The sequence below is a fragment of the Acanthamoeba castellanii genome (genome assembly GCF_000313135.1).
Source record: "Acanthamoeba castellanii str. Neff unplaced genomic scaffold scf7180000084603, whole genome shotgun sequence".
NCBI lineage: Eukaryota > Discosea > Longamoebia > Acanthamoebidae > Acanthamoeba > Acanthamoeba castellanii.
In genome coordinates, this window is record NW_004457654.1 from 1091814 (window position 1) to 1114491 (window position 22678).

The 22678-nt window shown below is 60.0% G+C and overlaps 8 protein-coding genes across 8 annotated transcripts in view; 6 read left to right on the forward strand and 2 right to left on the reverse strand.

The window, feature by feature from the left end:
* ACA1_071870 (HEAT repeat domain containing protein) overlaps positions 1-1783 on the forward strand; it is a gene marked incomplete at both ends in the record, with an annotated part of 9758 nt that extends 7975 nt beyond the window's left edge. Inside the window, 7 exon segments of the mRNA XM_004353041.1 lie at positions 36-131; positions 235-424; positions 503-600; positions 677-1125; positions 1218-1335; positions 1354-1540; positions 1614-1783. Of these exon segments, the coding sequence (XP_004353093.1) occupies positions 36-131; positions 235-424; positions 503-600; positions 677-1125; positions 1218-1335; positions 1354-1540; positions 1614-1783 (1308 nt within the window).
* Positions 1784-1941: 158 nt separating this feature from the next.
* On the forward strand, positions 1942-2578 carry ACA1_071880 (cytochrome b-like protein; the record flags this gene model as incomplete). Its single annotated transcript, XM_004353042.1, has 3 exons — positions 1942-2020; positions 2174-2316; positions 2417-2578. 3 exons carry the CDS (start codon positions 1942-1944, stop codon positions 2576-2578), a joined length of 384 nt encoding a protein of 127 aa, XP_004353094.1.
* Positions 2579-3786: 1208 nt separating this feature from the next.
* Positions 3787-6416, reverse strand: ACA1_071890 (FHA domain containing protein; the record flags this gene model as incomplete). The annotated part of the gene is made up of 10 exons (XM_004353043.1): positions 3787-3970; positions 4058-4224; positions 4321-4398; positions 4513-4980; positions 5066-5196; positions 5329-5445; positions 5577-5692; positions 5873-5923; positions 6081-6179; positions 6298-6416. 10 exons carry the CDS (start codon positions 6414-6416, stop codon positions 3787-3789), a joined length of 1530 nt encoding a protein of 509 aa, XP_004353095.1.
* Positions 6417-7153: 737 nt separating this feature from the next.
* On the forward strand, positions 7154-7735 carry ACA1_071900 (uncharacterized protein; the record flags this gene model as incomplete). The annotated part of the gene is made up of 1 exon (XM_004353044.1): positions 7154-7735. The coding sequence occupies one exon, from the start codon at positions 7154-7156 to the stop codon at positions 7733-7735; it is 582 nt and encodes a 193-aa protein (XP_004353096.1).
* Positions 7736-8123: 388 nt separating this feature from the next.
* On the reverse strand, positions 8124-17741 carry ACA1_071910 (uncharacterized protein; the record flags this gene model as incomplete). Its single annotated transcript, XM_004353045.1, has 32 exons — positions 8124-8374; positions 8517-8676; positions 8776-8941; positions 9040-9119; positions 9228-9350; positions 9450-9539; positions 9697-9831; positions 9928-10020; positions 10102-10268; positions 10362-10502; positions 10598-10958; positions 11054-11237; positions 11309-11600; positions 11703-11850; positions 11936-12030; positions 12116-12206; positions 12309-12555; positions 12636-12948; positions 13058-13205; positions 13296-13433; positions 13510-13623; positions 13738-14285; positions 14376-14774; positions 14888-15064; positions 15169-15389; positions 15475-15545; positions 15625-15866; positions 15946-16115; positions 16187-16373; positions 16452-16626; positions 16715-17463; positions 17714-17741. The coding sequence occupies 32 exons, from the start codon at positions 17739-17741 to the stop codon at positions 8124-8126; spliced, it is 6504 nt and encodes a 2167-aa protein (XP_004353097.1).
* Positions 17742-18049: 308 nt separating this feature from the next.
* ACA1_071920 (Mitochondrial matrix Mmp37 protein, putative) lies at positions 18050-19515 on the forward strand (the record flags this gene model as incomplete). Its single annotated transcript, XM_004353046.1, has 7 exons — positions 18050-18211; positions 18283-18465; positions 18542-18634; positions 18713-18842; positions 18928-19076; positions 19155-19344; positions 19448-19515. 7 exons carry the CDS (start codon positions 18050-18052, stop codon positions 19513-19515), a joined length of 975 nt encoding a protein of 324 aa, XP_004353098.1.
* Positions 19516-19632: 117 nt separating this feature from the next.
* ACA1_071930 (uncharacterized protein) lies at positions 19633-20215 on the forward strand (the record flags this gene model as incomplete). Its single annotated transcript, XM_004353047.1, has 4 exons — positions 19633-19640; positions 19710-19804; positions 19927-20057; positions 20126-20215. The coding sequence occupies 4 exons, from the start codon at positions 19633-19635 to the stop codon at positions 20213-20215; spliced, it is 324 nt and encodes a 107-aa protein (XP_004353099.1).
* Positions 20216-20713: 498 nt separating this feature from the next.
* Positions 20714-22616, forward strand: ACA1_071940 (leucine rich repeat domain containing protein; the record flags this gene model as incomplete). Its single annotated transcript, XM_004353048.1, has 8 exons — positions 20714-21121; positions 21211-21323; positions 21424-21497; positions 21571-21641; positions 21702-21829; positions 21892-22070; positions 22160-22334; positions 22436-22616. The coding sequence occupies 8 exons, from the start codon at positions 20714-20716 to the stop codon at positions 22614-22616; spliced, it is 1329 nt and encodes a 442-aa protein (XP_004353100.1).
* Positions 22617-22678: the final 62 nt, after the last annotated feature.

Sequence of the window (22678 nt, forward strand, 5' to 3'; positions counted from 1 at the left end):
GCGACGCCGCCGTCGGCTCCGCGCTCGACACGCAGACCTTCTTCGCGCACCTGCGCGGCCTGCTCGACCGATGGCCCAACGGCGCGACCCGCGAGAACATCGTCTCCCTCATGGGCGTCTACCTTTCCCAGGTGCGTGTGCGCACACACGTGTGCGGTTGCGTGTCATGTGTGTGCGTGTGCGGTGGTGCGTGTCGTGCGTGAGCGAGACTGGATCGCTGACAGGCGGACGCAGCTGCTGGGCAGGGCGGAGGAGGCGCGGGAGAAGCTCGGCGCGGGGGCGCTGAGGGACATGCTGTCGGTGTGGTCCGGCATCATCCAGCAGTGCTCGGTACCCGAGATGGAGTGGACCTTCCGCCTGGCGGTGGCCCGCTCCATCCACGCCTCGGGCATCTGCGACTACAAGCCCGGCACGCGGAAGCTTGGTACTTGCCCCCTCCCGCGCGCTTCATCGCACACGCACGCACGACGCGTTCGTCTTATCCGGGTGAGTGGACGAGCAGGCAAGGAGGTCGAGCAGGCACTCGAGCAGACTTCGCTGACCGCGTGGGCGATCGTTGTGCGCCTGCTCGAAGACGACGACGACACCGTGCGCGACGAGGTACACAACACGCACGCACCGCACCGCACACACACGCGCGCGCGCGCGCAACTAACGCTCGACATGCACACATCAGGCGGCGTTCCTGGTGTCAAAGACGGTGACGCTGGCGTCGCTGACGTCGTCGACCGTGTTCGCCACCTTTGCCTCGTTCTCGCCCGCGTCCGCCCTCCTCTCGCCCACCGCCGCCTACGAGCTCGCCCTCGCCTACCTCTCCGAGCACTTCTCCGCCTCGGCCTTCTACCTCGTCTTCCTCCTCCAGCTCCTCGGCATCGACCAGTCGCCACCCGCCGCCGCCGACGCCGACGCCGACGCGATGGAGCTCGAGGAGCCGACGACGGTGAAGGCGCCGTCGCTGGCGGGGCTGGCGGCGGGGCTGCTGGGGCCGGCGGTGCGGCTGCCGGCGCCGGAGGCGCCGGGGCTGTTCGAGCCGGCGCGGTTCGAGGCCGAGTTCGCCCACCTGGCCAAGGGCCAGGCCTGGGGCAACTTTGGCAACGTGCTCTTCGAGAAGGAGGCCGACAACTGGTACGACCCCGAGCTCGGCACTCGCCACCTTAACTGCATCACACCAACTCGCGCGCGTGCGGCGTGTGCGGCGTGTGCGATGTGTGTCGTAGGTATGAGGAGGAGCTGCTGCGGGTGCAGATGGCGGCCAAGCACCTGCCCATCGCCATCACATCGTTCACGGAGGCCGAGGCCGGTGAGGGCGACGCGACAGCTGCGGCTGCGGAGCTCGTGCGCCGGTTCCTGCAGGAGACGGCGGCCTACCACGCCGGCCTGCTCCGGCGGGTGGCCGCCTGGCTCAAGCGCCAGCAGGAGGGGACCACCGTGTGGGGCAAGTGGGCCAGCTACCAGCGCCACGTGTTCATCTTCACCGCGAAGCTGCTCACCGTCGTCGCCGTCCTGCTGCCCCACGTTCCCGCGCCTCAACAACTCGAAGGTACACGCGCGCACGCGCACTACCGCACGACACACACGACACGACACACGCTAACGGAATGTGTGGGCGGCAGGCGATTTGAACGAGGCTTTGGCGAGCTTGGCGGTGTTGGAGGGACTCAACCCGATGCTGGCCCACATTGCCGGGCGCATCCAGCAGTCCCTTCCGTCCTCGCTGACCGCCGCCGCTGCCGACTCAGCCGCCGTCGAGCACCTTCCCCTCGCCTTCCTTCTCTCCCTCTAAGCCTCATTTATTTTATTTTAAAATAAACGCGAATTCTGGCCTATTATTTTGTTATATTTCTATTTGTATTATTATTAGTTTTCTATTTGATCATTTTATCTACTTATATTAGGGTTTTTCCCGTCAGCCGGGACCCATTTTCCAGCGACGCAGTCCAGATGGAAGAGTGGTTGTTGTACGTCATCATCGCCGCCGTGGTGGTGCTCGCTTCCTCTTGGTTCCTTCGTCCCACAAAAGGTACGGCGGACCCTCAGATCTCATCATTCGGAAGATCGAAAGCGGAAATCGCGATCTTCCGTTAATAAATAAATAGCCATTGGTATTATTATTTTGTCTTTTACGCTTTCATTTATTTTGTAAAAATTATTTATATTATATTTTTTCTGGCAGCGGCGCCAGTCAAGGCGCCCGTGGCGGGTGTGAAGGCGGAGAAGGCCGCAGCAGCGACCAAGCCCAAGAAGGAGTTCTACACCGCGGAGGAAGTCGCCCAGCACTCCTCCGGCGACGACTGCTGGATCATCATCGAGGACAAGGTGAGTGTGTGCGTGTGCGTGTGCGATGATGCGTGCGCGTGTGTGGTGATGCATGCGCGCGTGTGCGACGGTGCGTGTGCGCTGATGGTTTCATGAGTAGGTGTACGATGTGACGTCGTACGTGAACGAACACCCCGGCGGCGACGCCATCCTGAACAACGCCGGTGGTGACAGCACGACGGGCTTCCTCGGCGATCAGCACCCCATCGAGCGAGTGCGCGAGATGATCGAGGAGTTCTACATCGGCAAGCTGCAGAAGTGATCACCGCACTTGCCGCACGACACGCACGCACGCCGCACGACACGCGCACGCGCAACTGACAGTTTGGATGCATTAATATTTATTTTATGTTTTTAAATTAAAAAGATTTGCTACAAGATGGAGGGCAGCATTGCGACGGGCGTGGTGGGCGAGGCCATGCACCATCATCAAGTGGCTGACGAGCCCCAGCACAAGATCATACTGCTGGAGGGCCTGACGGCCGATGCGACGCTCCAGCTGCTGCGCGAGCGATTGGCGCAGCTGCCCCAGGCGACGCTGGATCTGGTCATGTACCAGTCGACCGCCTTCTGGGTCTACACGCTCGTCATCTTGGTGTGCTTCTACATCTTCCACCGATTAACGGAAGTGCGATCCGAGGAGAACAACATCTGGGCCATCGCCTCCAAAGAAAGAAAAAGTACCCTCACCCTCAACCTGCTGCTCCATTAGCATTAGAGATTTATTATTCAAATATTATCATTTATATATTCATTGATTATAATTATAATCTTTGCATTTTCTTTATTTGGTTGTAGTTGAGGCGAAGATAGCGGAGGAGGAGAAGGAAGAGGAGAAGCAAAAGGACAAACTCGAACGCCACAAGCTGCGCGCCAGGAAGCAGCGCCTCCTCCAAGGTACGCACACCTGTCAACGATGACACGGCACGACACGCACGACACGCACACGCACACGCTCATTGCCTGCACGTTTTATTGTTTGGTGAAAGAGCTGCATCCGTCGATCGCGAAGATGCAACACGAGGAGGACGTCAAGAGAAGGTCGATCGAGCTCAAGCGAGACAACAACGGCACCGGCAAGACTGGTGGCGCGACGACCACCCTCAACGGCAGCGGCGACAACAACAAGAAGAAGGTCGTCGTCACGAAGGAGAAGCGAGGGGAGGGTGCCGGCGAGGGCGCGCATGTGACGTGGAACGCCACCGACAGCGGCGGCAGCGGCAGTGATGCGACCACCACCAGCAGCTCGTCGGCGAGCCAGAAGAAGCGGGCCAAGAAGCGGCGAAGACGACTCGCGCGCAGGATGGCCATGGCCGATAGCGGCATCACCGAACTCGGCAGCTGAATGCGCGTGCTGTCGTGTCGTGTGCGGTATGGCGTGTCTCGCGTGTGTGTGTGCGGTCGTACCGCGTGTGCGGTTTGTTGAGTGCGATGAACGACACACGCGCGCATGTTCTCTATCACTCTCTCTTATTCGTCGTTCTGGTGAATGAAGTCGAGGAGGTTTGCTCGCAGGCGGTCGATGTCGGGCGAGTTGAGGAGGTCGAGATTGCGCGCGGCGACGATCAGGTGCGGCCGGCTGCACGACTCCACAAACTGACTCGTCAGCCCGACCGTCGAGCAGTACAGCACTCGCGGCTTGCCCACGTAGCGCCTGCGACGCACCCACGATCAGCACACGACACGCGCGGCACACGCCATACCGCACACGACACACGACGCGACGCGACACGACACGTACACGACGCCGTCGGCAAAGATCTTCTTTTCGTCGTCCGTCCAGCTGTCCCAGATGACGAGGAAGCGCAATCCGCGCGTCTTGGCCGATTCGATGAGATTCTGGAGCTGCTTGATCTCCTCCTCCACCTTGCGCAGCTTCTGCGCCCGCTCCTCCCACTCGGCCTTGTCCTGCCACGTCGGTCGACCATTACCAACTGCGCGTGCTGTGTGCGTTCGTGCGCCGTGCGTGCGGTCGTGCGTGTGCATGTGTGCGGTGGTGCGTACAGCTGGTGGCATCTTCTGAACGATCTTGCCGATGATGTTGTCCAAGTTGAGCGCTCGCACCGGCGTCCTTGTCACCGGCTGCCGACACACCGGACACGCCTGTGCCGTGGGCCGCCCCAACCGCCACTTTAACTCACAACTCTCCAGCCACCTTAAACCACACAGCCACCTTAATCGCCGCCTCTGTGGTACCTGCTTCTGGGCCATCCAGCCGTCGAGGCAGGTCGAGCAGAAGGAGTGGGCGCACTCGAGGGTCATGGCGGCGATCATGAGGCCGTGGCAGATGACGCACAGGAACTCCTCCTCGAGCTCGCTGCGCTGGATGGCCTCAGACTCGATCTCGCGCCGCTTCTGCGCGATCTGCGACTCGAGCTCGGCGCGCTGCCGCTCGAGCGCCTCGCGCTCGCGGGCCAGGTCGAGCTCGCGCGCGCTGTGCTCACGCTCGAGGCGCTGGCGCTCGTCGGCCAGCATCAGCTTCGTGGCTTCGAGCGCGGCGCGGCGGCGCTCCTCGTCGCCGGCGCGTCGCTCTTGGTCGGCCTTCAGCTGGGCCTCCAGTTCGCTCTCCCTCTGCGCGAGCGCGCGCTGGAGTTGGTCCTTTTCGCGCTCGAGCTCTGTCTCCCTGGCCTCGAGGCTGGCTTTAAGGTGGCGCGCCTCTTCCACCTGCGAAAGAGAGCTTTCATGAGTGGAGACGCGCGCGCGCACACACACACACACACACACACAACGAGTGGGCTAGCGAGCGTACGATGTGTTTCTCTTCGTCTAGCAACCGCTCCTTGTGGTCCAGCTCTTGTCGCAGGAGTTCCGCTTCGGCCATCTGTCGTCTGTGTTCGGCCAACTGGGCCTCGGCAACAGCCAGTCTGCTCTCCAGTGCACCTACATCGCGCTCTTGCGAGGAAAGACTGGTCAACGCACGATGTGCGGCACACATGACACACACGACACATCGCGCGTCAGTGATGTGATCGCTGTGCGCAAGGCCAGTTAAGAACAAGCGCGACAGGTTACCTCGCTTTCTTTGGTCGCTTTGCTTCATGCGTCGCTTCATTTTCTTCGTCGCCCCCGCTCGCTTCCTCCTCCTCCACTGCGTCGCCTTCGCGTGTGGTCTCTCGCCCTCGTTTGCGCCTGCCCCCTGCAGCGAGAGGGCTGTTTGCTACTCGGAACGTCTCGGCACCGCGGTGCATACGAATGTGTTGTGTGTGTGGTGTGTTCCCAGGCGCATGTGCGTGTGCTGTGTGAACGATGTTTGGGCGTACCCTGTGACGTCGACTGTGGTAATCGACACACGCATTTGAATTCAGGGTTGGCGACCATCAGCGCAGCACCGAGCGAGCACGTGCCTCCCTCACCGAACACGATCTCGTCTCCGTCCCTGGGCACGTCCAAGAAGAAGAACAATCAGAATGCGCAAAGACTCGGCAACTGCTTCGAAGCAAGCGCCGAGGCGTGGTGTGTGTGGTGTGGTGTGGTGTGGTGTGGTGTGGTGTGGTGTGGTGTGGTGTGGTGTGGTGTGCGTGCGTGCGTGCGTTGTGTGTTATGTTGAGTAGCGCACCTGAGGTATGCTTCCTCTACCTTGATCCCATTCACAAAGATGCCATTTAGACTGCACAGCGGCACATCATTACCAGGAACGTAGCAGGCAATGAATGTGGAGCCTGGATAGGGGCGAGAGCGCGGGAGGAGCGAAGCCGTTGCGGCGCTTCTTCTGCACGGGTGCCGCCTGGCGCCTACGGCCGAAGTAGAAGGAGCGGAGGGAGCACCTTTTGCAGTCGGTGACCTTCCACTGGCCATTGCCCTCCGCAGATATCGTGGCGTGTAGTCGTGACATCATGAGAGGCCTGGTCGGCGAGTCGAAGGACCTGCAGCCACGGTGCCCACAACAAGAATGGAGCGGAGCAGCAGCAGTTACGACCTCATGCACCGTGCTCACGAAAGGTGCTTTGTACGTGAAGATGAGGTTAGGGGGAAGGGACGTACAAATCTACCCTCTTGGCCGCACGTCCGATTTTGAATACGGGCTTCGTGATCTCGACCACAGGTGGAGGTCCGTGCCCTTGGGCATAGCCCTCAGTGCAGAACTCGAGAGCCATGGCCATGCCGCCCTCACGACCAGGCGAAGAGAGCATTGTAAAAAAAGAAAATTGTTAAAAAAGTAAAACGGTAGAAATGTGGGAGGTCAATATGAAAAAAGGCAAGGCTCTTGAGGGGATTGAACCCTCGACCTTCGCTTTACGAGAGCGACGCGCTACCACTACGCCAAAGAGCCCGCTTGTAATATAACTTTTCCGACAATTGTTACAATCAATCTCACACTGCTGTGCCTGGCGCTGGCGTGTTGGCCTTGTTTCCCGCCGGCGTACAGTAAGAACCAGTTGAAGTTGTGACTGTCACTGGCACCCTGATGCTGAGTGTCACGGAGCACACTGTGCTTACTTGCAGCTCGTTGTGACCTGGGTGTACTTGCGTCGCGCTTACCGTCACTCCCGTGCCATTGAGTTCGAGGCGGGCGTACCCCTTGGCTCCTGGTCGTCACTTCGCTACACCGCGAAGCGCCACTTATAAATCCCCCCGCTCCCTCGGGCTCCCGCGGGTGGTGCTTTCCCGCCAAAAGCGCGAGGCCCCATTGGCTCAGCCGTCTACCAATGACTTCGAATCGTTTGCGCGACCGGTCACGGGTGGTTTTTCAGAGCCACCGCAGCGAGAACGCACTTTCGCTAAACTGCCACGGCCCGCGACACTTCATTCCATTCATTCCGGTCTAACGTCCACCGAACGTCTCTCGTTCCCGCCCTCTGCACCCGCCGCGATCTCAAGGTCCAAGATAGATCTGATCATGCACAACCATTCGCCTTCATCTCCCTCCTCTGCGGCAGAGACATGTCCCTCTAAGAAGACTTCTCTTAACGTGGTGGAGCAGTCGTCTCATCGTGTGTGTACGACGCATCTCGTTCCTTCTACGCCTGCTCGATCGACGAATGGGCGTCCTACTACACCACCACATGCGTATGAAGAGTACGAGGCGTGGCGCGTTAGGAACTCTCCGCCCAACATCAAGGAGCAGTACCACCTGGCCAAGAGATCGCGCAACGAGTTCGAGCTCAGCCGAAGTATCGATGGCGCACAACCGGCTGCTTGGTGCGCAACGCCCCAACCGACGATCGACATCAACCGTCTCGGGCCAGGAGGCATAGCGCAACGTGCCAAGAGGCTGCATCGCGCCAGGAAGCTCACATTCGACGACGACGATGAGGAAGAGCCCAAGGTGGCCGATGTCGTGCTTGAGGGTTCTTCTCGATCACCCAGGAGCGTCGTAGCCGCCGATTGCAGGGAGGTAACGACGATCGAAGCCGAAGCTCGATGCTACGACAACGACAGCCCGAGGCACCGCGACAAGATGGCCAGGAAGGAGGAGTGAGCGGTGCCTTCTCCACGACGAAACCAATGCGCGACCGACTTACGCGCCCGAACTGTAAATGGAAGAGAAAGAACCCACCAACGATCGATGTACATAACGCCCAGACGAAGGGGCCACAAATGCAATTTTGTATCAACTCTGTAATCTATATCTACATCCCACATCACCGCGACTTCCCTCGCACCAGAACCTTCATGGTCTATTTCCGTCGTTTATAAATGGCGCCAAAAAGCTTCGCGCCTTTTTCTGCATGATCACGTGCCTCTTCCCAATTAAACGTTTGGTAACGAACGTAAATATGAATATATTTTGTGATTATCGCTGTAGAATACAAGTTATGGAGAGAGTATGTATATCAGTCTCAGGCCACACAACAGGTTGTGTGTCCTCAGACGGTGCCCACGTGGTACTTGAGGTGGGCCACGTTGACAGCCGAGATGGTGCCCGTCAGCATTTGGCCCAGGTTCTGGGTGAGGATGGCGAGCTGCTGGTCGGCATCGGGGTCGGGCGTGTTCGAGGCGGCCTTGACCGACGCCAGGATCTTGAGCTGGATCGAGTAGTTTTGCAGGGCCTGCATGCACTTCAACAACCGCTCCTTCAGCTCCGGGTCGGGGCACTTGTCGCCCATCACCTTGACGTCTGTTGGGGGGGGGGGGGCGGTTGTCGGTCGTTTTGTGCGTAGTGAGCGTCGTGTGCCCGACACCGCACACGCACACGCGACGAGACCGCACACACACACACACACACACATACATACACACACACGACGGGAATGCGGTACCAACGGAGAGGGAGCGGACAAACGTGGAAATGGCGCGAGCAGAGATGAGGAACTGCTGGCGCTGGCCGCCCTTGCAGGCGTCGGCCAGCTTGGCCAGCTCGCTGCCGATGTTGGCCGTGTGCCTCCCGGTCGTCGCCTCGCCACCAGCCACCCTCGACCTCTGCGCAGTTTCCATTCGAAACGTGCGAGTGCGGCATGAGACGACACAGGCGCGGAAGACACGACACGACACGACACGACACGCGGTGAGGGAACGAACCCTCTGGAGGCTCTCGGCGACTTGGTTGATGGAGGCCTCGAGCGAGGTGGCCTTGGGCGCGGAGGCCTGGGCCAGCATCTCGAGATCGCCGATGAGCGAGCTCATTGACGCCGACGACGAGGCGGGAGACATGACCGCCGCGCGCTTGCTGCTGTCCGCCGCGATCCTGCACGACGACACGCACACAACACGCACACAACACGCCACGCGCCAGGTCTGACCGTCAGCTCGTAATATAAAGTGCTGCGGGGGGAAGGGCCATACTTGTCGAGTTGGGAGAGAAGAGAATCGAGGTCGAGCGCAGCCGTAGCTTTGACCATCGACGTGTCGCGATTCTTGTGCGCCTTTGGTGTCGTGTGCGACGTCAGACCAAACGCAAGCCATACCATGTGTTGTTGTGTGCGTGTGCGTGTGCGTGTGCGTGTGCGTGTGCGTGTGACGTGAAAGCGTACCTGAATGCTGATATCCGAGGCGAGAGAGTTAAGGTGGCCGGCGAGCGCGTTGGCAGCATCGAGCAGGCTGCGCGCGTCCATCTTGCGCGGCCGCACTCCAGCGATGATCGCCGTTGCCGCCGTCTTTAATAAAAGTAGTAGAAACGAGTCAGCGCGTGCTCTTTCGGATGAACGCACGCACACGCCCACCAAAGTGGTACACGCGTGCGGGAGCAAACGTACGAAGTGGGACTTGGTCGTGCTGTCCTTGATCGACGTCTGGATGGTGTCGACGGGCTTCCGCATCTGATGGATCGAGTCCTCCAGGGCGAGCTACGGTGGCGATCACGCACAACAATCAACCGTGAGATCCACACAGCGGTGATAATAATCGATAATAATCCGTAATAATAAATAATAATAATAATGATAGTGATTTTTTTGGGTAGTAATTCATAAAAGTAAGAAAAGTAAGAAATAATAAACGCACCTGCTTCTGCTTGTCGCTGGGGCTGGCGGCGGCATCGCGGGCAGTGCGGCTCAGGGTGGCAAAGAGGGCATCGAGATCGCCCACGGCCGCGGCCAGGGCCGCCTTGTCGTGCGGGTTGGGCGCCCTCGCGCTCGCCTGAAACAAAGAAAAAGAATAAAAAGAACTGTTAGCGCTGGTGGCAACGCGCTCTCACGCCGTTGACGAAACGAGTTGAGATCATGGTGGACGCACCTCGTTGGCCTGCCTCTTCGCCTCGTCGTGGTTCTGATTAATCCGGGTGATCGCGGTCTCCACGTTCACCCTGTCGCCCCGCCTAGCAAAGCTCTACACACACACGCCAGGCGCGCGCGTGTGAGAATTGGGTGCGCCATGTGTCGTGCGTGTTGTGTGTGTCGTGTGGGGTACCTGGAGGGTGGAGAGCTCGGCTAGTTCGCGGGCGGCGAGCTTGTCGGCAGCCGTGGCCGGGGTGGGGTGCAGGGCGTCCTGCAGGTTGCACACGGCCGCACGCGAGCTGTCCACCGCTCGGCACAGCGCCTCCAGCTTCTCCTCATTTCCGGGGTTCTGCAGCGACTCTGTGTTCGACACGCACCACCACACACACGACACGACGTGCGATGAGAAAGCGGTCACGGGTGGAGGGAGGGGGGTGGAGGCTTGGAGCGCACCCTTGACGGCGATGACCTGTCGAGGCAGGAGGTTGTCGAGCTCGGCCACCATATCCAGAAGCTGACGCTTGCGGGCGGGATCGCTGCGTGATGCCTCCTCGCGGGCAGTCTCGGTGAGCTTCTTGTGGTTGCCCGCCATCGCTGCGAAACAAAGTTGCCCCCCGTTTAACAAGCCGATCATACGCGTGTCGTGTGTGCCATGTGCGCCGTGTGGTGTGGTGTGGTGTGTGGTGTACTCTTGGTGGCTTCGGCGAGTTCGCGGGGGTCCTTTCGCTTGGCGGCGGAGCTGAGGCGGCTGATGGTGGCCTCCTGGAGCTGCGCTTCGACGACGGCCTCGGCCTTGAGCGCGTCGGAGATGCTGTTGAGCGAGGTGACCAGCCCGCGCGCCGCCTCAGTCAGCAGGGCCTGGGACTTGCGGTCGCCGGGCCTGCGCGTGGCGGGAATCACGCTGGGCCGGATCGTCGCGAGGAGGGCCTCGAGCGACGACACCGCGTCCTGGAGCTCCTTGCGGATCCTGGGGTCCGTCTCGAGGGTCGCCGCGGACCTGGCCTGCTCCAGGAGCCTGTCCATCATCTCGTCCATATCCTTCAGCGCGCCCTGTCATTCACAACGTGGAATGTTAAGAATCTCAAATAAACAAATAAATATGATTTTGTGCGTGTGCGTGTGCGGTGGTGCGTGTCGTGTCGTACCGTAGCACGGCGTTCGTCGCCGGACTGGACGGAGGCGAGGAGCTTGTCGGTCTCGCTGGGCAGCCGCTTGGCCGTTTCGAGCGCCACGGCCTCCACCGAGGGCACCATCTCGCGCTCGCCCTGCTCCATCGCCGCCAGCATCAGCAGGCTCAGCTCCGCCAGGTCCTTCTTCGACGCCGCATCCCTAGGCACATTCCATTCATTCTAATCAGCCTTGACACGATCGTGTGCGGTGTGCTGTGTCGTGTCACGTACGAGGGGTTCTGGGCGAGGCGTCGCGCGGCCCTGACGGTCTCGGGGAGCAGACGCTCGAGGTCGGTGATGGCGTCGAGGATGCGCTTCTTCTTGGACGGGTCCTTGGCTTCCTCGGCCCTTCGGCGGGCGCGGTCGAGGAAGGTCTCCTGGGCCATGGCGGCCTTGCGGGCCTCGGTCTCGATGCCCTCCAGGTTGCCCCGGCGCGCCTCGTCCTCGAGATTCGACAGCGCCTCCTTCTCCCTCATGCGCGACTGCATCACCTCCTCCTCAACCGATGCCTGCTTCGACCGTTCTATATTGCACCACCAGAGACCCCGCACGTTGTTAGTGCGTGTCGTGTGTGTCGTGTGTCGTGCGTGTCGTGTGTGTAGTGCGGGGGGGGGTAGACACGTACCAAGCACTTCGAGAGGGATCTGGCTGCCGGTGATGATCTCCTCGAGCTCCTCGACGGCCTTGCGATCACCGGGGTTCTTGGTGAGACGCTCGCACGCGTCGTTGAGCCGCGGCACGATCGACTCGAGATCGGCCGCCGCTCGCGCCACCTGCACACATCCGCGCGCGGGATGAGGTGAGCACTCGCGGGGAATCAGACAAACCAACAATCTGGCTCGCGTGAGCGAGTCGTACCTCGCGCTCCTTCTTGTTGCGGTACGTCGGGTCCATGTGCTCGGCGAGCTCGTTCACGCGGTCCCCCAGCCTCTTCACAAACTCCTCCAGATCCTCTGCAACACGGGGCGGGTGGGTGCCGAGGGTCGTTAGGCGCGTGTCGTGTGTCATGTCGTTGTGCGTTCGTTGTGCGGTCTGTACCCTGCGACCTCTTGTCATTGGGGGTCTTGAGGCCGGCCCTGGCGCAGTCGCGCACGAGCGCCATCAGGTTCTCGAGATCGTTCACCGCCTCCTGCGCAGGAGAACACCACACGCGTCAAAACCCAAGAAAGGAAAAAAGACGAAATGGGAAAGAAAAGAAAAGAAAAGAAAGGAAGAGAGAGCGACAACGAACCCTGAGGGACTTGGCGCTGGGGTCCCTCGCCGCTCTGCCGCGGCCGTGCTGGGCGAGCAGGTCGTTATCCTGCTCGAGCTGCCTGAGGGTCTCCTCGGCGCCGCGGGCGTCGCTCTTCTTCGTCTGCTCCAAGAGACGCGCGAGGTTGGCCAGCTCGCGCTCGGCCGCCTCGGGCACCTTGTCCTTGGTGTCGGGCCTGATGCTCGCCTCGAGCATGCCCAGCATTCCCGTGTAGTCCGCCATCGCGCTGTGTGTCGTGTGTGTCGTGTCGTGTCGTTGTTAGCATCGCCGGCAAAAGGAGCGCTCGAGAGATGAGGGGTGGGTTACTTGTCGAGCGCCTTCTTGGCCTGGTCATCGTCCGGGTTGTTGGCGACAGCCAACGAGGCGGCCATCTGCCCGGGCAGCATGCGCTCGAGCTCGTCCACGATGGCCAAGATGGCCTTCTTCCTGGTTGCATCGTCCGTCTTGCGCGCCTGCGCTCGGGCCTGTTCGGCGAGCTTGGGAGCGCGGCGGGCGAGGGAGCGGGCAGTGGCGGCGATGGCCTGGGGGTCGTTGTTCCTAGCGGCGAGGGCCAGCTTCTCGACCGCCTTCTCCTGCTTCTGGGCCTCGGCCAACGGCGCGGCCTTTGACGTCTCCATGACTGATCACCACACACGGCACGCACGACACGACATAAATGTCAGACGACAGTGTGCGATGTGTGCGTGTGCGGAAAGCAAACGCCACACTGCGTCGGCACAGTGACGCACTCTTGTCGGTGGCGGCGGCGATCTTGTCGAGATCGTCGGTGAGGGCCTTGGGGGCCTTCTTGTCCTTGGGGTTGGCCAAGGCCGCGTTGGCCAGGGGGCGGAGCTTCATGAGGAGCGCCTCGAGCTCGCTAATGGCATCGTTCAGATTCTGTGCACAACCATGAACATGGTTGAGTGTCGTGTGTCGTGTCGTGTCGTGTCGTGTCGTGTCGTGTCGTGTCACGTGAAAGGTACGTACCTTTTTGGCCTTGGGATCATCGTCAGAGTGAATCGCTTCGGTCTTAGCGGTCTGGGTGATTTGCCTCAAGGCGTCCTCCAGCTCGTTGAGACTGGCCTCGCCATGCGCGGTGTCGCCCTTCTGGACCGCCGAACGGAGCTAAACAATGAAAAATAAAATTAAATAAGTGAGTTGTATGTCGATACGGGAGGACTGGCGAGGCAGGTGGGCGTACCTGCTCCATGGCCTGGTTCTCCTTGTCGACGGCCGCCACGAGGGCGCGCGCGCCATCGGTGGGCAGCATGGCCTCCGAGAGCTGCTGGAACGCGGCCACGAGCTCCGCGTTGGTCTGTGGCGCGGCGACAATTGAGGTGAGAAGAAGGTGGCAGGAAAATCCAGGATTAACGGAAATAAAGAATACTAACAAATAAATAAATAAATAAATAAATGGTCGTTGCCGTACGTCCTCGAGCAGTTGGCGCTTCTGCGCGTCCTCGGGGTCGCTGGTGGCGTCCTTGGCCGCGCGGATCTGGCCGGGGATGAGAGCCTCCAGCATCTCCAGCGCGTCCAGGATGTCCCGCTTGCGCTCCGGGTCGTCGGTCTTGGCCGCGCGGGCCCTGGCCTGCTGGGCGAGCTTGGGCTGCTTCTTGGCCAGCGCCTTGGCGGCCATCTCTACGGCGTGGGCGTCACCCGCCAGGGCGGCGCTCGACAGGCGCTCGACCTCCTTGGCCTGCTGGTTGGCAGCGCTGGCGGCGGCCTCGTCGGCGTTGTCGGCCATTGCCATCAGCACGGCGCCGGCGACGTCCTTCAGGCGCTCGTTCATCTCCTCGAGCTTGGCCTGCTTGGCCTTGTCCTTGGGCTGGGCCACGGCCTCGCGGGCCGATGCCATATGGAGCGGGAGCAGTCGCTCGAGCTCGTCCACCGCGTCGAGGATGCCCTTGCGCTTGATCCCATCATCTGTGGCATGCGCCTGGTTGCGACCCTCGTCGCCCAGCTTCACGCCGGTCGCAGCTGCACGCAAGTGTCAGTAATATTGCAAAAAAAAGTAATAAATAAAAACAAGGAGAATAATAATAATAATAATAAAAAACAAACACGCACCGATGCCTCTGATGGACAAAGCGGCCCTGGCTGGGTCCTCACGCTTGACGGCCTCGAGCAGCCGGTCCAGCTCGTCCAGACCATTGGCCAGCGCGGACGCGGCGCGATCCTTGGGCGCGGGGACGGCCTTGCGCACGACATCGTCCACGGCGTTGCCCACCAGGCCGTTGATCTCGAGCACCGCCTTCTTGGCGGCGGCGTCGCGCGGCTTCTCCTTGGCCTCCTTGGCGGCCTTGACCTGGAGCGGCAGCAGGCGCTCGAGCTCGTCGAGCGCGTTCGACAGGTCCCTCCTCCTATGAGGATCGACCTTGTTGTTCTGCTCCTCCCGGCCGCACATCAACAGCACATCGTTGGCGTTTTGCAGCCCCTTCAGCGCGCTCTCGATCTCCTTGGGATCGCCTGACAGAAAAGGATGATTAATATGATTAATTATATAAATATTAAAAGAAATAGCAATAACTAAATAACTAAATAATAATAATTTTAATAATAATAAATAAGCGCACGCGTACCCTTGCTGAGGGCGTCGTTGAGGCCGGCGAGCTTCTTCTTCTCCCGCTTGGCCGCGGCGACGACGGGGGCGGCCGATTCGACTGACCCCTCGACCTGTGCGACCTTGGCCAGCACCAGCTCGGTGAGCGCCAGCAGCTGGTCGGCCTTGGCCTGGTCCCTCGGGTTGCCCGCCACCTCTGATCGCAACATGCGACATGCCCAAGGACACACGGTGGTGAGCCCGTGTGTGTCGTGTGTGCTGTGTGTCTCGTGTGTGGCAAGGATAGTGAGCTGACAGTACCGCTGGCGGCGCTGATCTGCTCGGGCAGGAGCCGTTCGAGTTCATCGACGGCGGATAGCAGCTCCCTTCGCCTGGTAGGATCCTCCAGTCGTGCGGCCCTGGCGCGGGCTTGCTTGGCCAACTTGATGTTGGATCGCGTGAGGCGCTTGGCCGCCTCGGCGACGCGGTCCTTGTCGCCGTTCCTAGCCGCGGCGCACAGCTGCTCGCTCTCCTTCTCGCCCCTGCGTAGCGCGGCGGCCAGAAGCTCGTGTGTGAGGCCTCCCCGGTGCATTCAGTGGAAGAAGAGAGAGCAAGTCGGCAACGTACTGGCTGGCAGCCACGATGATCTCTTGATCGCCCGTGGGGTCAGTGATGGTCTCAATAACGGCCAACGAAGGCTTTAAGAAAAAGAAAAAGAAAATCACGTATCAGTGAAACGGCGTGTCACGCGACACTCGGCCAAGCAATGGCACGCACCGTGGCCCGCTCGAAGGTGTCAGCGAGGTCGTTCTGGGCCTGGCGGTCGCGGGGCGCCTTGGCCAGGCGCTTGGCGGCGGTGACCTTCAGCGGGGTGAGCTTCAGGAGGTCGGCCAACGCTTCGGCGACCTCCCTGCGGGTGACCGGGTCATCGACCTCCGCGACGCGGGCATCGACTCGCCTCTGCAGGTTGGTCGCGGCCTCCTGCAGCTCCTCGAACGCCGCTTCAAGACCGGCAGCGTCTGCGCCGACAAAAAGTGGTCAGCCGTAGCGGCTATTACTGTGCGACGCGATGCGATGCCTGCAATCATCGGTACGTACCGCCTTTCTCCGCAGCGTTCTTGGCCTTCTCGCTTGCCTTCTTGTAGTCGGCGATGGCAGCCGCCGCCGCAGCGCCGGGCCTGAGGGTGTCGGCGATGTCGTCGTATTTGGTCTTCAGCTGCTGGCTGGCCTGGTGAAGCTCCTTCTGCTTCTTGGGGTCCTTCAGGGTCCTGTTTGTCACACGACACGAGTCGGTGCCACGTTTTTCAATGCGAGACTGATGATCTGGGTCTGCACGTACCGTTGCACGGCGTCGCGGTGGAGCGGAGCCAGCTGCTCCAGTTCCTCCATGGAGGCCTGGAGCCTCCTCTTCCGGACGGGATCATCCATCGTGGAGGCGGCCAGCGCCGCGCCGGCCTGCAGCTGGCGGTTGGCCTCGTCCATGGCCGTGGTCGCCGCAGCCACGGCTCCCGCATCACCACGACGAGCTGCACAGGAAATCAACAAAATAGAAAAGTGTTACACAATAGTTTCAACTAATCGCGACGTTGGAGCCAGGGACGCACCAGCGCTTTCGATCCTCTCGGCGAGGCCGGCGCCTCGGTAGGCCAGCAGCACGGCGGGCTCGTCGGCCATGTCCTGCGAGGGGCTCTTCTGGCCGGGCGCGGGCTTGGGCGCGGCGAAGAGGGTGTCGAGCGTCTGCTTGTCGCCTCTCGTCGCGCTTTGGAGCCGCTCCAGATCCTTTCATGGTTCACAGTCACAGAGATGTGGAGATGAGAAGGCAAGCTCGGACGATTATCGATGATCGATGGTGGGGGGAAAGCGGTACCTGAGCCACGGTCTGGAGATCCTCCTGCAGAGGGTCGGTCACCTTCTTGATGTGAGCCCTGACCTTGGCGAGCTGCTGGTTGAGCGCCTGCTGGCCCTTTGCGTTGTTCGGGTCCTGGAGGAGCGCGTTGGCGGCCTCGATGAGGTCGTTGGCGTCCTGCTGCAGGAGGTCGGCCGCCTCGGCCAGCGAGGCCTGCAGCATGGGCGAATCCGTGTCGGCGGCCTTGGACTTGACGTACTCGCCGAGCTGGTTGGCGCGCGTGGCGGCCTCGCCAGCGAGATCGGCGAACGCCTGCGGATCGGCGATGGCCAACTTGGTGTCGAGGCGGTTGAGTGTGTCGTTGGTCTGATCGGAGCAGGCAAAGAGGCGATAGAGATCAGCGCCGTAGACGATCTGCAGCAGAATGATGGTCTTGCCTGCGATGATCTTGCAGCACTCGACCAGCTGGCTCCAGCCGGCCTGGCGGTCGTACGCGGTGGCGACGGCCTGCACGGCGATGATCATGGCCGACGCGGCCTGCTCCACGCCATCGGCGGCGCCCAGGATCTGACCGCAGATGTCGGGGAAGTCGCTATACTCCTCCTCTGCCAGCGCGCGGGCCACGCTGACCAGTGTGCCCGAGGCGCCGCACACGGCCTGAGCCGCCGTGGGCAGGGTGGGCGGCATCTCGGCGTTCTGCTCCTGGAGCGCCACCACCAGCACCACCAGCTGCGCTACGGCATCGGACAGCGTCTCTGTTATCTGTTGTACTGTTGTTGTTGTTGGCGTGCCCCACAGGAGGCGAGACCAATACAACAAGAGCGCGAGATAGCGTAGAGAGGACGGAAGTAGAGGTTAGAAAGAGCGCGAGAAGAAGTAGAAGAACAAGAACAAGAAGAAAGGGACAGGTCCGCCCACTCATGACGGGATAGTGCACAATTCGAACGGAAAGATTGGAAGCTGGATAGAAAGAAAAATGCAGAAGAATTGGCGGTACGAGACGTGGCGGGGACAACGAACCAATCTTGGCTACACTGCCGTTTTCCATCTTGAGCCCGGTCTGTCTCCTTGCGAATGGGTCTCGATTTGTCGTGTGTAGTATGAGGCTGCTCTCCTTCCTCTAGTCGCCTATGCGGACAGATTTAGGGACCTCCACCACAACGTAGTTTGGCGTACAACTATGTAGCCCACCACCAGTCCGAGTTCGTCTTTGTCTTCCCGACGCAAAACGGCCAAACCCCTATTCTCGACAACCACACGCGGCGCCAAGGTGATACTGTTCGGGGGCATTATAAATACTCGAGAAAACATCGAGAAAAGCAAAGGGGAAAAGAAAACAATATTTGTCAAGAAGGCATGGCACAGCGTGAGCCGGCTGAGTGGGAGGTGCCGCTGGGTCTGGGCGAAGAAGACCGGCAGCAGCTTCGCCGTATTATAGGCGCGTTTCCCAAACTGACGTTTGCCGCTGGCTATGGCTCCGGGGTCGTGCCACAAGCCGACGCCACCAAGCTCACCAAGGTAGATTATTTGTCTTCGCCCTCTTTTTTGCTCTTTGCCCTCACCCTTCACGCTCACTACATCATGCACAGAAGCCGATGAAGGACTTCATCTTTGCAGTGGAAGACTCGCGGCGGTGGCATGAGGCCAATATCGCAACCAACGGCGGACACTACTCAGGCGTGGCCTGGCTCGGTAGCAGCGTCGTGGCGCGGCTGCAAGAGGACGTTGGTGCGTCCATCTACTACAACACACATGTTCAGCTGCTCGACGAGGTACGAAACACTCCCAAGTTTTACTGGACGTCAATGGAGAGTTGACTCACTTTGCTTGAGCGTGCTGCACCATCAGACAATCAAGTACGGCGTGATCAGCAGCAAGCACCTCATATCCGATCTAGTCAACTGGGACACGCTCTATGTGAGCGGACGGATGCAAAAGCCGGTACCAGCGCAATCAACTCGGATCGAATCTCTGCGGAGGAACCCTGATCATCTCGCTCTCCAGTTCGTCGTGGTTCAGGGAAGCGACGAGATCATGAGTGCCAACCAAGCCAACCTAGAGAGTGCATTGAGCTCGGCTCTTCTGCTCGCGCCAGCACAGTTGCCACAGCGCCAACTATGGGAAACGATCGCCGGCCTATCTTATACAGGTGCGCCAACAAGAGCACTGCGCTCCTGGACCTTCTCTCTGTGGGTTCGCTCTGTTCTTCCACCTTCACGCGATCGTTACCACAGGGGACTTCCGGATGCAGTTCGGGGAGAATCCCAACAAGGTGAAGAACATCGTGACGGACAAGAACGCCGAGGCATTCCGCCTCATGTACCGCCACAGCTGTGACAAGTTGCAGCACCTACTTCGATTGGAAGATGACACGGTGGTCCAGGTACCGTGTGGTGTCGAATATATACGCGCTGTGTGCGGCGTGTGCTTACACTTACTAATCAATTGTGGCGCATCACAGGATACCAGCCGTGCCGCGCGCCAGGACCTACTGCTGCGATTGCCGGCCAGGCTCAAGGCCAACGTGGAGCGCCAGACGGGGCAGTCCCTGGTAGATCTCAGCGGTGCCCCCGTGCAGACGATCGCCAGTGCCGTGGCCAGCGGCATCTCCACGCTCGTCAAGTCATCCTCGCGCTCCCAAAGCTTGAAAGGTGCCTTTGGCTGGCCCGTCCTTCAGCTCACGTGGGTCAGTCTACTCACAGATCACCGTGTCATGTGTTGGCGTGGTGCATCAATCGGCAGGCATACTTACAGCTGGTCTGGTCAAAACGATCGTCTACAGCGCCAACAAGATCGCCAAGATGCGAAACGCAACCAAGTAGACCTTGGGGGCACATTCCACGCATACCAGACATTGTTGTTCCCCAGACCATTGGGGCAACGCACAAAACACAAAACAAGAGAGACACAAGCAAAGCACAACACCCCACACTCACGCCATGCAGAGGTGAGCGTCCAGGTTATTCCTCTGCAAGTGCACATTGAGGGTGGGTCTCTTACAACTTGTTCTCTGCAGGTGCTCCTTTTGTAACAATTCCATCCTCGACTATGAGCAGCCCGTGAAGGAGAACAACAGAATCTACCACCCCAAGTGCTACAACCAGTCCGTTGGTACCCCCCCCTCGCTTCTCCCTCCTTTGCTCCATTTTTATTTTTATTTTTATTTTTATTTTTATTTTTATTTTTCGCGTAGTGCAGCTCTGGCGTTGCTGACCTGATGGTGGCTGAACCAGGTTCAAGGCAGACTATTGACAAGACCAAAGAACTGAAGCAGAAGTTGGCTGAAGACTATGAGAACCAACCCAAGGTCATCGGCGCACTCACCCTCGACGAGGGCCGCGGCTTCGTCATCGATCCCGTCACGGTACTGGCGCTGCCGTGTTGTGTGCCCACCCGTCCCCAACATGATCTGATGGCTCTACGTGTGCACAGGGCCAAAGAAAGCCAGCCAACCGTCCTGGAGATCAGCTCGGCCACAGCCCAGCGGGCGTGAAGACTCAGCCCGGCCTCCAGCGCCCTTAATGTGCCAGCCGGCACCCTGCCCACCACCAGCGTGCGCCTTCACACACTGAACATACATCGATAAACACACCACACCCGCGCCCTAGTCGTTGGAGCAGGACATAATCATTATTTATGATTTTTCAGTTTTATTTTATTCTCATTTGTGACATTCCTCAGTCCGCAACGGCTAGTTTTTGGCAGAGGCGTGGCACGACAGCTTTGAGCATTCGCACTGTAGAGAGATCAAGCAAGATCGAGCAAGATCGGAGGTAGGAGAGAATGAGCAAAGATCCAGAAGGGCAGCCGGCCGACGATTGCGCATCGCGGCTGCATGCCTCCGGATCTATGGACCTGCACAAGGAGCTCCTGCACCGGCTGCACTCGATGGAGAGCGAACTGGGGCAGCTGAGAAGCCTCTTGCTCCGCGCCCAACCGTCGATCTCAACCATCTCTCCCACGCAGCTCGAAACCTGCTCAAATCCCAAAAGGAAAATCGCCAGCCTTGAGCAAGGAGGGATGATGGGCACAAGCGACGTTGATCCGAAGAGGAAGAAGGTCAAGCCAAATCTTCCCTTGGATGCGGCAGACGAAGATGGCCTTGCCATCCTCCCGCCCGAGATTTGGACCCACATCCTGAGCTACGTCGCGCTGTATGGACGGCACAGCTCGGCATCGGCGCTACACCAGCAGAGGGCGGGCGGCGAGTCGCAAGAGAGCGGAGATGGCGACGAGCAAGACAGTGCCGAACACCAAGATGGCGACCACCACCAGCAGCAGCAGCAAGGGGAAAACAAAGCGCGGCACATGCAGGGACACGAAGAGGATGCGGGAGAATCGGGCGCGAGTAGTACGATGCGGGCGAACGGCAACGCCTTCTCGGGTCCTTTGGGCATCGCCACCCTCGTGTGCCGCCTGTGGCGTAAGGTAACTCCCTAGACGCACGCACACGCACCACCGCACAACGCGCTGACTGATCGTACGATTTGGTGGATGGTCAGATCGGCTTGGCGCAGGTGACGAAGTGCCGTGTGGACGCGCGGAAGCACAAACAGCACCTACGACAGTGCCTGCCCTTCCTCGCCGCCAACTGCGCCAATCTGCGAATGCTCAACCTCAGCAACTGCCGGTGGGTCCCTCTTCTCTCTTTCTCTCCCCTATGGACTCAAGCGAGGCGCAAGGGGGTCTTGGCTCACTTGCTGTACCCTCTCGGCGGGCTCGTCGTGCAGGATCGTCGACTCGATGCTGCACCACTTGCCCAGCGGCCTCACACACCTCGACCTCTCCTCGACACAGATTACGGGTACACAACCCGCATCCGCACAACGCCTTTGGTGGCGCTCAAAGCGTTTGCTTTTCTTTTCTCGCTTCATCAGACGCGTGCATCGAGTATCTGCCCCTGTCGCTCCGATACCTCTACCTGAGCGACAACAGCATCACCAACGCGGTGCGTGTTCGTGTCATGCACAGTGCGTGCGTGTCGATCAAGTACTCACATACTCGACAGGGAGTTGATGATATTCCACCACACGTTGACACGCTCGCCTTGGACTACACTCTAATCAGTGTCGACAAGGAAGCCGCAGTGCTGGAACAGTTCACCTCACTTCGCTCCCTCTCGCTGTCCGCCTCCGAGTACATTCCTCTCCACAATCGCCCTGACGCTGTTGTGACTAAGACGAATTTTATCTTTTCAGGGGAGTGACGGACAAGGGAGTGAGCGTGCTTCCCAGCCAGCTCGAGAAGCTGATCCTGTCCTCATCGGGCACGCTGGACGACTACCACCAATTCGGCGATGACGCCTTCTATCGATTCGGCACCCGCTACCCTCGTCTCACAGGCCTACGTCTCGACGACGTCGACATCAGCGGCGCAGGTTCGCTCTCATCACTGCATTCGCCACACGTCGCGCTCCCATAGAGCTCTCGCCTACGTAGGTCTCACGCCCATTTCGATTGTTGTCAGGCATGCGAGAGCTGCAGCAATGCACCAGTCTCAAGCAGCTTCAGCTGGCCTACTGCTCCTACATCACCGACAACGACCTCGCCTTACTTCCTCCCAACCTTTCCTCGCTCGAGTTGCACCACCTACGACACGTGGAAGGTGATGGCCTCAAGCACCTCCCTGGTTCCATCGAACAGTACGCACCGCACACACCACACACCGCACGCACCGCACGCACACACACACTCGCCTCTTTGTTGAAGACGAGCGTACCGATAACGAAGGTGATGTGTGCAGTCTGTGCCTCCACCGGATGCAGCATCTGTCGGTGGAGACAATCGCGGGGAACCTGCCCAAGCAGCTCAAGGTGCTCGTGCTCGAAGCCGCACCCAGCGGGTGGGTGGACGCCCTGCGCAAGTTGATTCCCGCCCACATCGCGCTCTCCGCTTCCGCCGCCGAATCGTCAGCGAGGTGGTAAGGCGCCTTGATGACGACTACGACGAAGACGCGAGAAAAACACGCCCACTCGAGCGCAGAGAT